The sequence below is a fragment of the Gopherus flavomarginatus genome, chromosome 6 (genome assembly GCF_025201925.1).
Source record: "Gopherus flavomarginatus isolate rGopFla2 chromosome 6, rGopFla2.mat.asm, whole genome shotgun sequence".
NCBI classification, from domain to species: domain Eukaryota; kingdom Metazoa; phylum Chordata; order Testudines; family Testudinidae; genus Gopherus; species Gopherus flavomarginatus.
The window spans coordinates 95,644,438-95,659,815 of NC_066622.1; the positions used below are offsets into that span (position 1 = coordinate 95,644,438).

Consider the following 15,378-nt stretch of genomic DNA (forward strand, 5'->3'; position numbering starts at 1 on the left):
CACTCAGGTTTCTTTATCTGGCATACAGCAAAGCTACGCTGAGTTGATCAGACTCCAGCATAGGAAGTGGGTATAGAGTGTACCACACATCCAAAGTTACACAGAAAACCTCTTCCTCTATATACATTTACACATTACATTGCATTTATTATACATTGTATCACCCATTTTGGGATTGTCTTGGTCATTTTGTGGAACAAATCCCTGTACAGCATGTTCTCTCCACCTGCTGCCCGTGTTCGACTTTATTCTTTACCGTATCCTTACACTCCTGACTTTTGTTGTCCATGGTTATCTTGTTCTCAGTAAATGGTTCCCTGGGTGTTTCCCCTCTTATATGAGCTAGTTCAAATCTTTTGTCTTTTATCTTACTGACCCATTTATTTATGTTAGCCAAAATATTCCATTTTCAGCCTGCTGATCTAGTTACTTCCCTAATCCTGTCTTCCAAAGTCTTGCCAATACTACAGGGGAAAGTCAATCTAAGCTATGCAATTTTGGTTACATGAATATCGTAACTCAAATCAATGTAGCTTGGACCTACTTACTGCAGGGTCCACACTATGTGACATCGACAGGAGAGACTCTCCCATCAACTCCCCTTTCACATCTCAATCCGGTGGAGTACAGGAGTGGACGGGAGAGCGATCTGCAGTTGATTTAGCAGGTCTTCACGAGACCCGCTAAATTGACCACCGATGTATGGATCACCATGTATTGATCTCCTGGTAAATGTAGACAAGCTCCAAGAAAGGAGGCCTCCCCCATGTTTAATTACTCATGTCCAGCCAGGTCTACATCTGGTACTCCATGAAAGTTGTTTGGTCTGATACTTGTCATCTCTCCTGACCCTTAGTGCTCCTCTAGTCCTGCTTAGTATACAGACTACTCTGGTAAGCAGATATCCATCCTGCTTGTTTGCTTGTAATACAAAAATTAGAGGTTTCTAACTATAGGCTTTTAGTGTGTCACCACAGATTGGGCTAGAGTCCTGCCAAGAACTTTAAATAATTTTAAATTGCATCACAACAGCCCCAGATGTGACCTTAGCTCAGATGGAAATGACACACTAAATCAGGGGTCGGCAATCTTTCAGAAGTGGTGTGCCAAGTCTTCATTTATTCATTCTAATCTAAGGTTTTGCATGCCAGTAATACACATTTTAATGTTTTTAGAAGGCCTTTTTCTATAAGTCTATAATATATAACTAAAATATTGTTGTATGTAAAGTAAATAAGGTTTTTTAAATGTTTAAGAAGCTTCAATTAAAATTAAATTAAAATGCAGAGCCCCCCAGACCGGTGGCCAAGACCTGGCAGTGTGAGTGCCACTGAAAATCAGCTCGCGTGCTGCCTTCAGCACGCGTGCCATAGGTTGTCTACCCTTGCTCTAAATACTTGTATTAGATGAAGGGATATCTCACTCTACAGACTGCCATAGATGGTACCGTTTTACTAGAAACTGTCAGTCACACTAAATAGGACTGCAGTGGCATGGAATTTTGAAAAACCGAGGACAGCCCCCCAGTTTTCAGTAGATTGTCAGGGATTGTGACCCATGATTGAAAAACATTGATGGAAATGGTAATCAGCAAGGTAAATCCCAGCGGCAGTTGAAAACTTGGGTTTATTCATATTTGATGAATTGAAGAAGAGAATTGCTATATCGGATTTAGTTGGGCATCCTATCTCCAACAATAGCCAGTACTATATTCGTCAGAGGAAGATCAAACAGTTCCTATAATGTACCATTGTGTAATAAGGTGTCCATAGGGAACTCTTCATAATTGCTGTCAATTATTGGGTGACTGCAGAGTTTGTATCTCTTACAAATATTTTATCCTATTTAATGTAATGAGAATATCCTCAGTTACCTATACAAATGTTTAATCCTTTAAAAACAACAGCAGCAAAATGTCCTAAATTCTGTAGGTAGGATCTAGAATCCCATTACAATACTGATTTCTATGAGCATAGCTTGAGGGGTCAAATGTTGCGGTTCCTAACACTTTAAAAGTTCCACGTCATCAGTGCCCCCCCATGTGTTCCTACTAAATACTGGAACAAATTCAACCGAGATGTGGCTGACCCCTTTCCTTCCTCCTTTTCAAAAGTTGGCTTATCTCATTACTCAGGAGTTGGGGTTGATGAAGATGACCTGTTGTCTGCCACTTGCATCTGTTAGTGGTGAATTCAAAAGACTTGCTAGTGTATCTTTTTCACTGCCCTCTATTGGAGAGAATTGATAATTGCTGTCCTTTACTGGATGGCCTATAAATAAGCCCCTTCATTTTCAATTTAAACCAGTTTTTACCAAAAAAAATTCCCAGGTTTTACAAAAGGTATTATTGATTTTTTCTGATTTTCACCTTACTTTTGTATCATTCAAATATATAAAAAATAACTTGTTTTATTAGAAAAATACAGTACATTGCATGAGAGATCTGATACGATAATACATTAGTCTGTGTACATGCAAAGCTGCCTGTTGAAGTAAGGCTACGTATTAGTTTACAAGATACACACAATAAACAAACAGGCATGCATGCAAACTCTAAAGAATATGAGCATCTGAACATACTGATGAATCTCATGCCCACCACAAGAGGATTTCTGCTAGTTCTAAGCATAAACTCTATTTACTAAGCACCAGGTAATGAGTTCTGTTCATAATTCTGCATCTGTGAAGTTTAGCTCTAAGGTCAGGTCCAGACTAGAGCTTTAAATCGATTTTAAGAGCTCTAAATCGATTTAAAGCTGTAACCGTCCACACTACAGAGTGCATAAAATCGATTTTAAGGGTCCCTAAAATCGATTTTGGAACTCCATCTAAACGAGAGGAGTAACCCCAAAATCGATTTCTTAAAATCGATTTTATGATAGTGTGGACAGACATCGAAGTTAATGGCCTCCGGGACGTATCCCACAGTGCTCTAGTGGCCGCTCTACACAGGTAAAGGTACTCTTCTGCTGGCCAGGTAAACAGGAAAAGCCCCGGGAACTTTGAAATTCCATTTCCTGCTTGCACAGCGTGGAGCTCTCAGCAGCAGAGAGTAGAATGCAGTCTCCTGAAAATAGGAAAAGAGCTCCAGCATGGAGCACACAGGAGTTACTCGATCTGATAGCTGTATGGGGAGAAGAGTCAGTGCTTTCAGAACTGCGCTCGAGCAGACGAAATGAGAAAATCTTTGAAAAAATTTCTAATGCCATGCGGGAGAGGGGACATACCAGGGACTCGTTACAGTGCCGAGTGAAAGAGCTCAGACAGGCGTATCAGAAGACCAAAGCAGCAAAGGGCAGGTCAGGCTCTGCCCCCAAAACATGCCAGTTCTACGACGAGCTTAACGCAATATTGGGGAACAGCGCAACGACGAACCCCCCCTTGTCTGTGGATTCAGAGGTGGGCGTCGTGATTCCTGCCACTACGGAAGATTTATTTGATGGCGATGATCAGTATGATGAGGACCAAGAGGAGGAGGCTCCAGCAGAGAGCACAGAGCATTTTATCCCCCCAAACAGCCAGGATCTTTTCCTCACCCTTACTGAGGTTCCCTGCCAGCCATCTCAAGGCAGTACTCCAGAAAATGAAGCTGAGGGACCGTCCTCTGGTGAGTGTAATTTCTTTTAATAAAAGCTTCGGTTTAATGTAAGCCTTTTTTACTGGGTGCTTCAAATCACTACCTGTACTTAGAGTCACTGACCAAGTAGATTAAAAACCTTTCCTAAAACAGTGACCCATGAGGTGGTTTTTAGAAAAGTCTCCATTGTAACAGGGCGGATTCATCCTGCTTGTTCGGGGAACGCGAGAGCAAACCGGGGAAGGAGACCAGCTTCGCCGCGGTTTGCTCTCGCGTTCCCTGAACCACCCAGCAAACCGCAGGGAAGGAGACCTGCTTGTTCGGGGAACGCGAGAGCAAACCGGGGAAGGAGACCAGCTTGATTACCAGTACAATCTACTACAGGGATTACTAGCCATTATTAACTTACCATTTTCTCCGGACACGGTCTGTGTGCTCCCCTGACCTGCGTCTGAGCAGAAATCTCTGTCCTCAGCCACAAGCAATAAGTATTAAAGGAATCCTAAGGTGACCTTGTGGTAAAGTAACATGTTCAAGGTTCGGTAACAGGCACAGGTCAGTGAGGAGAAAGACTGTATGCATTGTTGTGTGAAATGTGTCTCTTATGATTCTTTTATCACTCTTTCCAATCCCCACCCCCCCACACACAGCTGCACATTTCTCCAGCCTCCCTCTCGCTTCTCCTCTACGTGGGAGGGGTATCATAAGAAGACTGAGGAAAAGGAGGACGCGTGAGGACATGTTCACCGAAATTATGGCAGTAACCCGTACAGAGAGAGCTCAGCAGGGGGACTGGAAACAATTGGTCGCAAAGTACAGGGAGGCTGCCAGTCAACGCGAAGACAGGAGGGACCAACGCGAAGACAGGAGGGATGCCAAAAATGATGTCAGGTGGCAGGAAGATCAGCGCTGGCGAGCAGCAACTCTGGATCTTCTTCGTGATCAGACTGACATCCTCCACGATATGCTGCAAGAGCTCCGTGGTTTCAGAATGCCCCTACAGCCCGTGTATAACCTCCCTCAGTACTCACCCTGTCCCACACCTTCCAGAACCAGGCGTGTAAGAACGCGCGGGGGAAGGCTCTCTGCACCAGCCCCCTCCACCGCTGCGGACACTCCAACCAGAAGGCTTTCATTAAATTGAAAAGCCCTTTGTGTCCTGTTTTTTCCCTCCTCTAATGATCCAAACTTCTCCCATGGCACCTTTGCCTACTTTTACTCTCAGGTCATGCTATTAAGGCAGTGTGACTGTAGTTTGGTAATGAAGTAAAGCAAGCAGCTTTGGAAAGCTGCACGGAAGCTAGTTATCAGCATCAGGATTTGACAATTGGGGATATGGGCAATAAAGGGAAAACAAAGAAAGCAGCCATACCGTAACCTGGTCCATGAGAATTCTTGTTCTGTCTTCTCTGATGCACTTTCTTCTTTCAAGCCTCCCTCCCCCTTCCTCCAAACCTCCCTCGCTCCGTCCCCCATAGAACGCTGAGTTATGAAATTTCATGCACAGTATTGTAACAACAAGCATGATGCTTGATTGATGAAAGGGTCTGATTTTAAATAAAGAACACAATTTTTGTAACAAATAGTAGTAACTTTATTTTCAATAAAAAAGCAGTTAAGGAAGGTTGCAGGTACAGTGCCTAGCAGCAGATGGAAGCAGCTAATGGTGGAGGTAGGTAATAATTGGGAAATACAGAATTATATGTTTTCCAATGGACAGCTCTCGCAAGTAACCTAAGCAAGCAATTGAGGAATGGTGCAGGCAAAGTATCTTGCAGCAGCAACACCGCATAGACGGGGAGGGCAGCAATCAATTGAAAGGAAAATCAGCATTCAAACTGTACCCTGGCCCATGAGGAAGCTACTTTTCAGTGCTTCTCTGATGCACACAGCATCCTGGTGAGATCTTCTAATTGCCCTGGTGTCTGGCTGCGCATAATCAGCGGCCAGGTGGTTTACCTCAGTCTCCCACCCCGCTATAAAGGCCTCCCCCTTGCTCTCACAGAGATTGTGGAGCACACAGCAAGCAGCAATGACAAAGGGGATATTGGTTTGGCTAAGATCTGAGCGAGTAAGAAGCGTTCGCCATCTCGCCTTAAGCCTGCCAAATGCACATTCTACCACCATTCTGCACTTGCTCAGCCTGTAATTAAACAACTCCTGAGCACTGTCAAGGCTGCCTGTGTATGGCTTCATTAGCCAGGGCATCAAGAGGTAGGCTGGGTCCCCAAGGATAACTATAGGCATTTGGACATCTCCAACTGTTATTCTCTGGTCAGGGAGGTAGGTCCCTTGCTGCAGCCGTTTAAACAGTGTAGTGCTCCTGAAGACACGTGCGTCGTGAACCCTTCCTGGCCATCCCACGTGGATGTTGGTGAAACGTCCCTTGTGATCCACCAGGGCTTGCAGAACCATCGAAAAGTACCCCTTGCGGTTTATGTACTGGGCACCCTGGTGTTCCAGTGCCAAAATAGGGATATGGGTTCCATCTATGGCCCCCCCACAGTTAGGGAATCCCATTGCAGCAAAGCCATCCACAATGGCCTGCACGTTTCCCAGAGTCACAACCTTTCGAAGCAGCAGCTTAATGATTGCTTTGGATACTTCCAGCACAGCAGCCCCCACAGTAGATTTGCCCACTCCAAATTGATTACCGACTGACTGGTAGCTGTCTGGCGTTGCAAGCTTCCATATGGCTATTGCCACTCGCTTTTCCACTGTGAGGGCTGGTCTCATCCTGGTATTATGCCGCTTCAGGACAGGAGAAAGCGAGTCACAAAGTTCAAAGAAAGTGCTCTTACGCATGCGAAAGTTCCGCAGCCACTGCGAATCGTCCCACACCTGCAGGACTATGCGGTCCCACCAGTCAGTGCTTGTTTCCCGTGCCCAAAAGCGGCGCGGAACGGGTAGAACCTCACCCATAACCGTCAGGAGCTCCAACATGCAAGGGCCCGGGGTGTCAGAAAACTCGTTCACCAGTTCTTCATCGCTGTCGTCCCCGCATTCAAGCATTCTCTCTTGCATTTCTGCATCATGGGTCAGCAGTGATAGAACGAGAATGCGTGAATTATTTACAGTATTCGCGATCAAGGACAAGAGCAGACCTGGATCCATGCTTGCTGCAAAATGGCGTTTCCCTCACTGCAGCCAGTAAAAACAGCGCGAACTGACTGTGTGCCGTTTACAGGAAGGGGGGGGGGGGTGAAGCTGTACCCAGAACCACCCAGGACGGGGACTTTGATCCCATCATGCACTGGGCTAGTAACCCATAATTCCAAAGGGCAGGGACCCGTGCAGGAACTGTGGGATAGGTACCCAGAGTGCAACGCTCAAGCAAAAGATGGACGCCAGGGAAAATGGACGCTCAACATCGATGTAAGTACCTCTAGTGTGGATGCACAAAATCGATTTTATAAAACCTGCTTTATAAAATCGATTTTAAGCACATCGATTTTAGGCTGTAGTCTGGACGTGGGCACAGTCTTGACATCTCTGTCCTGTATGCTGCTATAGGGTTTTGTTTAGGGTATTTTTTTGCTGTTTGACAACTGACCGTGTATTTTGTTTTGTTTTTATTCTGGCTCTTAAAGCTGAACACTGTGATGTGTCTTTAACCATCCGGTTAAGAATAGCATCACGTGATAGAAACTGTAGGAGTTTTTATTAAGATTGATTTTTATACTACTCAAATTCTTAATACGTGAGTCATCTTAGACTATTTTGTAAACCCTTCATACTTAATCAATATGCTTCTTGTATGTCTTAGTCACTTCCAAATTTGTTACATTTCAGTAAATTACTGTTCACATCTAACTTTTCATGATTTTATATATTAACTTATTTCTGATTGAAATATTTATATACTGTGTCTTTACTATAGGTATAGCAACTCCCTCACAAGAAATTCTATATAGTGTGCTTGGAACTTTAATTAGAGAAAGGAAGATATATCACACTGGAGAAGGCTACTTCATAGTGACCCCTCACACCTACTTTATCACAGATAATGTCATGAAAGACAATAAGAAGTTCCTCTTAGAGGATAATTGCCCTCTACTGCCGTCCACCTCTTATCTTGTAAACATGGAGAGCTCTGCAGATCTAACAAAAGAAAATGTTCCTCTGGTGTCTCATTGCAGATCCTGTCATTGTTTCCCTGCTCAGGCTATATTCAGTGAACAAAGACATCAGCAATTAATTAACCATGAACCTAATGGAATTTGTCAGAAAGGCTCTGGTGAGTTGAAGCCCTCAGTTCAGAATCAGCCTCTCTCTAAATCAGTTGAGACTCAGTCATGTGACATAACCAAGTCCTTAACTTCAATGAAAGAAAAAGAAAAATGTAAAAAGTTTGGGCTTAGCCTTTTCTGGCGTAGCACATCTAAAAAAGAAAAACCTAAAAAAAAGTATTCTTCTTTTTCTGCCCAATTTCCTCCTGAAGAATGGCCAGTCAGGGATGAAGATCATTTAGATAACATTCCACGTGACATTGAACATGAAATCATCAAGCGTATTAACCCTGTGCTAACAGTAGATAACTTAGTTAAACACACAGTACTAATGAAGAAATTTGAGGAACAGAAAAAATATATTAGTAAAGGCACCTCAACCGAAATGTTGACAGTTAAGCAAAAGCACATTTCAAAAGGGTGTGTTCTTAAAAAGCAAAGTAAAAGGGCAGAGCATCACAGGAAAGTTCAATCCAACAAAGAAAAGCAAATAAGAAAAACCCAGAGAAAATCTCAAGTTAATGAGGTAATGTCAGAAAATGACAAACAGGAAAAATTTGCAGAGCGTGTATCACATATTACAAATGAAGTCATAGCTCATGAACAGCTATATGAGGATGCAACAGGTGTTAAATCCCATTTTATATATAAAAAGCAAATTAAGAATCCTTTTCAAGGTCTACCATGTAGAGATAAACTTTCTACAAAAGGGCATAAAGGTCAGAAAAACAGTCAATTTAAGTCCAGGATTCAAAAGCAAGAATGGAATTTTCAAAGGTCAAGGTCTTTGGATTCCTCAGGAACCTTTGACCATGAAGCCATACAATCAAATGCTGAAAAATGCAGTGACAAAGCCAAGCAAAACAAATCATCCCACGCTGATAGGTTGGCGGGAAGAATTGTTAAAGGCCATTTCAGTGAATTCTCTAATTATCCACAATGCAGTACTGTACAAATAGATGATATATGTCATTATTCCAGAGAGAGTAGCCTTTCTGACTATATCTATAGAGGGGCAAACAACGTTATTGGAGATGTTCCAAAAACTTGTTTCTCTTACGCTGAAGATATGTTTGAGTTTAAGGAAGAAATAAAGTATCCACTGAGTTCAAAAGATACCCATCAGTGTGACAAACCTGCCATAATATGTGAGCTACTAGATCAAACATCAAATCAGTTTCAGAATTTCAGTCTTTCTAATGATCCTGCTGACGCTAACCGGTTTCAACAGTCTGAAAATGGTGCAACTCAAAGACTAAGTATTGACAAAAAGAACGAACTAATGTTTAACAATACTACTAACTGGCCTGAGTCTGTTAACCCAGAAAAAAAAGGATTTACTGATGATCAGACTTTGTATCAAAAAGTAGATGATGATGATGATGATGATGCTTGCAGCTTATTATATCCTGAGGAGGATGATTACCCTAAATCGTATGAGCAGCAACTCAGCCACACCATTTCAGAAACAGGAGAATGGAGTAAGGGAATACAACAAATAGGAACTGAACTCTCTCTCAGAAACTGGGGTCTTAGTATTCATCCAGCTGAGTGCAATACTGATGTAAATCAATTAGATTCTTGTGGGCATGAAGAAAATGAAAGTCATAGTCATAGTGGGTCAATGGATAGCTCACAAGAGTGCCAGAAAATGCATCTTGCAAGAGAAAATTGTTTCTATGAGCGGCTATCTCAGTTTGCTTACACTCATCATGAAGAGGAAGTTGACCTTGCTGAACATGTTCAGGCTTCAGATATTGGTGTCAATATACTTGATTTCTGCAAAACAAACAAGGGTGATTCAGATGCTGAAACTTTGCCAAACACTCCCAATGAAATGAGAGAGAAATTAGCATGCTGGACACTGGGACTGCAGACCATGGAAATGAGAAAAAAAAATGGAAAAAAGCAGCAGCTTTTTAGTAGTACACATACTACGATTTCAGGGACAAATGTCCAAAAAGAATTAAATAATGTAGAAGTAACAGAAAACCAGAGCATTACAGGAGACAGCGGAATTGATTCTCCAAGGTAACACGTGAGTTATGTTTTGTAATAATAATAATAATTAATCAGATTTAGGAAGAATTGCTGGAATAGATACAATTGTATTGTCATGAAGAACTCCATTGGTAAAATGCACTACAGAAATACCTCCAACAAGATTGTGCTTCTCTGGTATAAAACTTTCATACGCTTAACAAATATAATATGTAACAATTATGTTTCTCTGAGGCAGAAAAATATCATTAATTCTGTGTTTACAGATGGGGGAACCAAGACACAGAGAGGTTAAGCACTTTGGTAGGAGACACTGTGGCTTAGTGGTTAAAGCATGGGCCTGGTAATCTGGAGGCTTGGGTTTTGACATTGACCTTGCTATGTGATGGTATGTATGTCACTTAACCTCTGTGTGCCACAGTTACTCTATCTGAAAACTAGGGATAATAGTTACTTACTTAAAATAGGTGTTTTGAGGTCTAATTAAATGTGCAAAATATTATTCAGGCCATTCGGAGTTGCAAATAGATTTTACATATTCTGGGCTCTCGGCCCTGTGCTTGTTCCTTTATTGAGGTTGTGATGAACTGGGAATGTTCTTAATGTGTTCTTTGAATGCTGAGTGGGTAGTGTTGGCCTGGGAAGGTTGCAGGCAAGTTTTGCTGGGACTGTCTGCATTGGGAATGAGAGACTTTCCTTGAGGGGGATACTTGAGCACATAACATGAGAACCCAGGAGGGGGGTTGGAGGCCAGGTGACACCTCTGCCCAGGAAACTGGACGAAGGCTGGGGAAGGAGCCGGCTGAGTGAGACAGCTGGAGGGAGTTTGTTTGGAGCTGGCTGGGAGAATGGAGGGGAGCCCAGATAAGGCTCTGGTCTCCTAATGTGGCTCTGGCCTCCCTGAGCTCCCAGATGGACCTGACTGAGGGGGTCCTGTTGTCTGTACTGGCAAGGCCTGTCTTGGAGTGTGTTCCTGTCTTCTAAATAAACCTTCTGTTTTACTGGCTGGCTGAGAGTCATGGTGAATCGCAGGAAACCGGGGGTGCAGGGCCTTGACTCCCCCCACACTCCATAACAGAGGCATCTGTAAGCTTTAAGAGACTACCCTCAATTTTCATATTTTTTCGCAAATTCACCTAATCGGAAAACAAGCTTGAGTTTCACATGCTTGCCTGCAAAAACAAAAATTAAAAAAAACAGATGTCCAAATTTTCACAAAAATTTGAAGTTTTTGGAAGTTTGAAATTGGCAGAAACTAATAAAGTGGCAATACACTAGTGTACATTTTTGAGAAGAAAATTCCACCCCGCTCTATTAGTAATATCAAGGTGTCATATGAGTCATGACTCTTGACATGATAGCACTTGAATGTAGAGAAGACTTTTTCTGCCCCCCCTTCATATCCACTATCATTTTGAAAAGCTATTACACACTAAGGACCAAATCCTACAGTTCTTATTTATGCAAAATTCCTAATGAAACCAGCATGTGTTTTGCCTGAGTAGAGACTATAGCATTTGGCCCTGTGTTCTTTTGGCACATTTGTGACTTATTTGCTGAGTATTGATAGTTTTAATTCTTAGATGTATCTGGGTTATCAGTGTATCCACTATATGGCACTAAAAACTAAATAAACTGTTTTATTTTTAGAACACAAAGTCTTACATCTAATAATTCAGCCATTTTGGATAGGTTGAAAAGAAGACGAAGTTTCCTGCAGAACTTTGAAGGCATAAATAACAGTGCAAGGAGTGGAAGGATGCTTACAGAAAATACATTGCTGCAGTTAACTCCAGTCATGAATGTTTAAGTTTTTTCTCTTACAGAGCTTTGTGAATTCTTTCTTTTGTATAATAGCATTAATGTAAATTTTTTAAACAATCAGATATGTAAAGATGCATCTAAATCCATGTCTATACTTTCAACTTGTTTGAACTAGGGCTGTCAAGTGATTACAAAAATCATGATTAATTGCACGATCGTGGTGTTAATAACAGAATACCATTTATTTAAATATTTTTGGATGTTTTCTACATTTTCAAATATATTGATTTCAGTTACAACACAGAATACAGTGTGCTGTGCTCACTTTATTTTTATTACAAATATTTGCACTGTAAAAAAACAAAATAAATAGTATTTTTCAGTTCACCTCATACAAGTACTGTAGTGCAATCTCTTGTGAAAGCGTAACTTACAAATGTAGATTTTTGTTTGTTTCATAACTGCACTCCAAAACAGTGTAAAACTTGAGCCTATAAATCCACTCAGTCCTACTTCTTGTTCAGTCAATCGCTAAAACAAACAAGTTTGTTTACATTTAAGGGAGATAATGCTGCCTGTTTCTTGTTTACAATGTCACCTGAAAGTGAGAACAGGCATTGGCAGTGCACTTTTGTAGCCAGCATTCCAAGGTATTTACATGTCAGATACGCTAAACATTCGTATGCCCCTTCGTGCGTCAGCCACCATTCCAGAGGACATGCATCCATGCTGATGATCATTTTTACAGTGCAAATATCTGTAATAATTATATAAAGTGAGCACTGCACACTTTGTATTGTGTATTGTAATATAAATCAATATATTTGAAAAACATCCAAAAATATTTAATAAATTTCAATTGGTATTCTATTGTTTAACAGTGTGATTAATCGTTGAATTAATCACGAGTTAACTGCAATTAATCAACAGCCCTAGTTTGAACATTTCACTTTAGATTCTTGACTTTTAATTAACATTTTAATAATAGAGTTACTTTTGTTATAGCTATGTGATCATGTCTGTAATAAAAATATGTAAAGCAAAACTATGGACTAAGACTGTACTTCATTCAGGTCAAATTACTAGCCTGACATGATTGTAGGTGGAGCTCCAATAGGAACCGTACAACTACAATAAGTTGATACAAGTTGCACTTCCTAAAGGTACTTCCTGTGTGCACCACTGGGGCAACAGAACCCACTAGATACCAGCATACACAAAATAAATAAGCAGCAAAAAAGACTTAATGTCCTGCCTCACCCTGAAAAAGCCACTTGAGACTGAAAACTTGCTATCGCTAGATGAGAACTAACACTAATACTCTGCTGACTAAAGCCAGTGGACCTACTTGTATAAGGCGCACAGGAGTTAGCGTTTCTAAATACAAGTACAGTAACTCCTCACTTAATGTTGTAGTTATGTTCCTGAAAAATGCAACTTTAAGGGAAACAATGTTAACGAATCCAATTGTCCCATAAGATTTAATGTAAATGCGGGGGAGTTAGGTTCCAGGGATATTTTTGGGAGGCAGACAAAAGGCATTGTAGTAAGACGAGGCCCTGAAACATAACCTCTTGTGTCAGAGGCCCGGTCTGAAGCCTGAACCAAAGTACTTCCAAGCATTGCTAAGCAAAGCTGGGCTGTGAGCCAGAGGCAGGCCCCACTCACAGAAGTTGGCAAGAAGAGGGTTGCTAGAAGCAGATGCATCCACACATAAGTGCTAATAAGAGGAGCTTGTGCCAAGATAGCATCAGAACACTCCACAGAGATAACGAGGAACAGGCAGGTGCATATTAAAGACAGAATTAAAAGGACAACATGATGGATAGATTTGTTTGAAACAACACGATCAAAGAGGGAGACAGCCCCCAATAAGTCAAGGGGCTGTACCTCAATACGTCAATAGGGATGAGTAATCTGACCTGTAACTGTATAAAAGTAGGTCCCAGAGTGCACATCTTTGTCTGGCCTAGGGACTTTCCACTGCCTCCGCCACTGACTGAACCGGTCCATTGCCAGGGGGCACAAACTCGTAGTATGACTTGTAGAGTCTACTGGAAACTATTACTGTGCTTCATTTGACAATAAACCTGGATCAGGTTCCTTTGTACCTTACTGGAGTCTGTGGTCTTTGGAGGTTCTCTCGGCTGTGTCAGCTATCTGCGCAGAGCTGGGGCAGCACACAGAGGGAACACGCACGCAGCTACTTGTTATCATCGAACAAGAGCGGAGCACCACACAGGTAGTTACTGACAACAGGCATTATACTGTATAGTACTGTACAGTACTGTGGTTGGGAAGTGCCCCTGGCTTATCCCACACAGGCACAGCCTGCTGCAGGCAAAGACGCTAGGAAGCACCTTTGCAGCGGCAGCAGCTTCCCTGGAGAACAGGCTTGGATTTTGCTGGGAATGCTCCAGGTCTGCCTCTTTCTGTCCCTGCTCCACTCCAGGCCCGCTTCTTCCCACCCCCACTCCACCTCCTCTCCAGAGCAACCACATCCCTTCCCCCCAGCTGTTTGGCGGTGCTTAGGACTTTCTAGGAGGAAGGGGGAGGAGCAGAGATGCAGGGCTTCCCTGCTCCTCCCTCTCTCTCCAAGCACTTCGTGAAGGGGCAGGAGCGGGGAAGCCCTGCGTCTCCACTCCTCCCTCTCCCTCCCAGAAAGTCCTAAGTGTCACCAAACAGCTGTTTCGTGGTGGGGAAAGCGCAGGGAGGGAGGGGAAGGAGGCAGAGAAGCGGAGCATGTGCAATGCTCCCTTGTAAAGTCGCTGCTCTTCCATCAAATCTTACAAGCAGGCAGCCAAATCACATAATAAGGGAACATTGCACAACTTTAAACAAACATGTTCCCTAATTGAGCTGGGATGTAACACTGAAACAGCGTTAAGTGGGACAACTTTAAATGAGGAGTTACTGTAAAGACAATCTTTTACTGATATAGGATGCACGGGAGAATATAGACTATACTAGTGCTACTAACTAAAAAGTTTCACTTAGGTCACACCTTACTGAATGTTAAATGAGACTCTCTGAAAGAGGACCTTTTCCACTCTAAGTGCAGAATGGTAGTGACTTAATCTCCTAATTCTAAGGTGGCTAAAAATCAATTACTTTTTAAAAAATTGGATTTTTAAATTTAAATTAAATACAGATTTATGTAAAATAAACCTATTAAAATTAAATTTGAAACTGACAACCTATATTAAGGCTTAACTTACTACAATTTATTAATATATTCTGAATTTATATAAAAAAAAAATTCAAGCAGTACATATTTGCTGCCAAAGTTTTAAAAGAAGTCAGACCACTGATCTGATGGAAGTCACTGTCCAAGCAGCTAGAACCATAGTCTAAAGTACTAAACCAGTTTTTGACAGCAGTAGCCTCTTCTGCAGGTTTATTCAGCTAGGTCAGTTCAATTACTAGTTTTATTCAAAGTTGAGAAATGGATTCAGAGTTGTAAAAGCAAGAAAGTTTGTTTGTTCTTCCACTGTGTATAAAAGTGAGGCGAGAGGATGAGAGAGACTAGTTATTAAAAACTTGGATTTGGTGACAAGAAACAATCAGTTCAGTATACTAACAACAGATAGTACTTCCTTTGTTTAATAAATCAGTTTTAAATGCAAAACATTTTAATACTCCTCCCCACCCACCCCCACTGTTGTGTCCAACACATTTAACTAATAAAAATACAATTTCAAAATGTTTTTTTTAACTTGAATTCCAGTTTTCATCCAAATGGAGTCTGACACAAATCAGAAGTAAAATTTAATCTACTAAATAAGAAATACATCATTCACCATTTTA

At 41.7% G+C, this 15,378-nt stretch overlaps 2 protein-coding genes across 7 annotated transcripts in view; both read left to right on the top strand.

Annotated features, from left to right (window-relative positions):
* The window catches only part of STOX1 (storkhead box 1), a 42,291-nt gene extending 27,142 nt beyond the window's left edge, over nt 1–15,149 (top strand). For 3 of the 6 annotated variants that reach the window (XM_050959324.1, XM_050959326.1, XM_050959327.1), the window contains 2 exons: nt 7,458–9,837; nt 11,458–15,149. In XM_050959324.1, coding sequence (XP_050815281.1) covers nt 7,458–9,837; nt 11,458–11,617 — 2,540 coding nt within the window. In that variant the 3' untranslated portion in view covers nt 11,618–15,149. Of the gene's footprint in view, nt 1–7,457; nt 9,838–10,073; nt 10,196–11,457 lie in introns of all 6 variants that reach the window. The other 3 variants (XR_007775143.1, XR_007775144.1, XM_050959325.1) reach the window with 3 other exon arrangements.
* On the top strand, nt 2,875–4,925 carry LOC127054014 (uncharacterized). The gene is made up of 2 exons (XM_050959630.1): nt 2,875–3,607; nt 4,228–4,925. Exons 1-2 carry the CDS (start codon nt 3,058–3,060, stop codon nt 4,719–4,721), a joined length of 1,044 nt encoding a protein of 347 aa, XP_050815587.1. The 5' UTR covers nt 2,875–3,057; the 3' UTR covers nt 4,722–4,925.
* Nucleotides 15,150–15,378: the final 229 nt, after the last annotated feature.

Bases quoted from the DNA above. Each gene is read 5' to 3' on its own strand.
- LOC127054014 (XM_050959630.1), top strand. From the start codon at position 3,058: ATGCAGTCTCCTGAAAATAGGAAAAGAGCTCCAGCATGGAGCACACAG. The intron at 3,608-4,227 runs GTGAGTGTAATT...CCCCACACACAG, and splicing joins AGCTGAGGGACCGTCCTCTG to CTGCACATTTCTCCAGCCTC.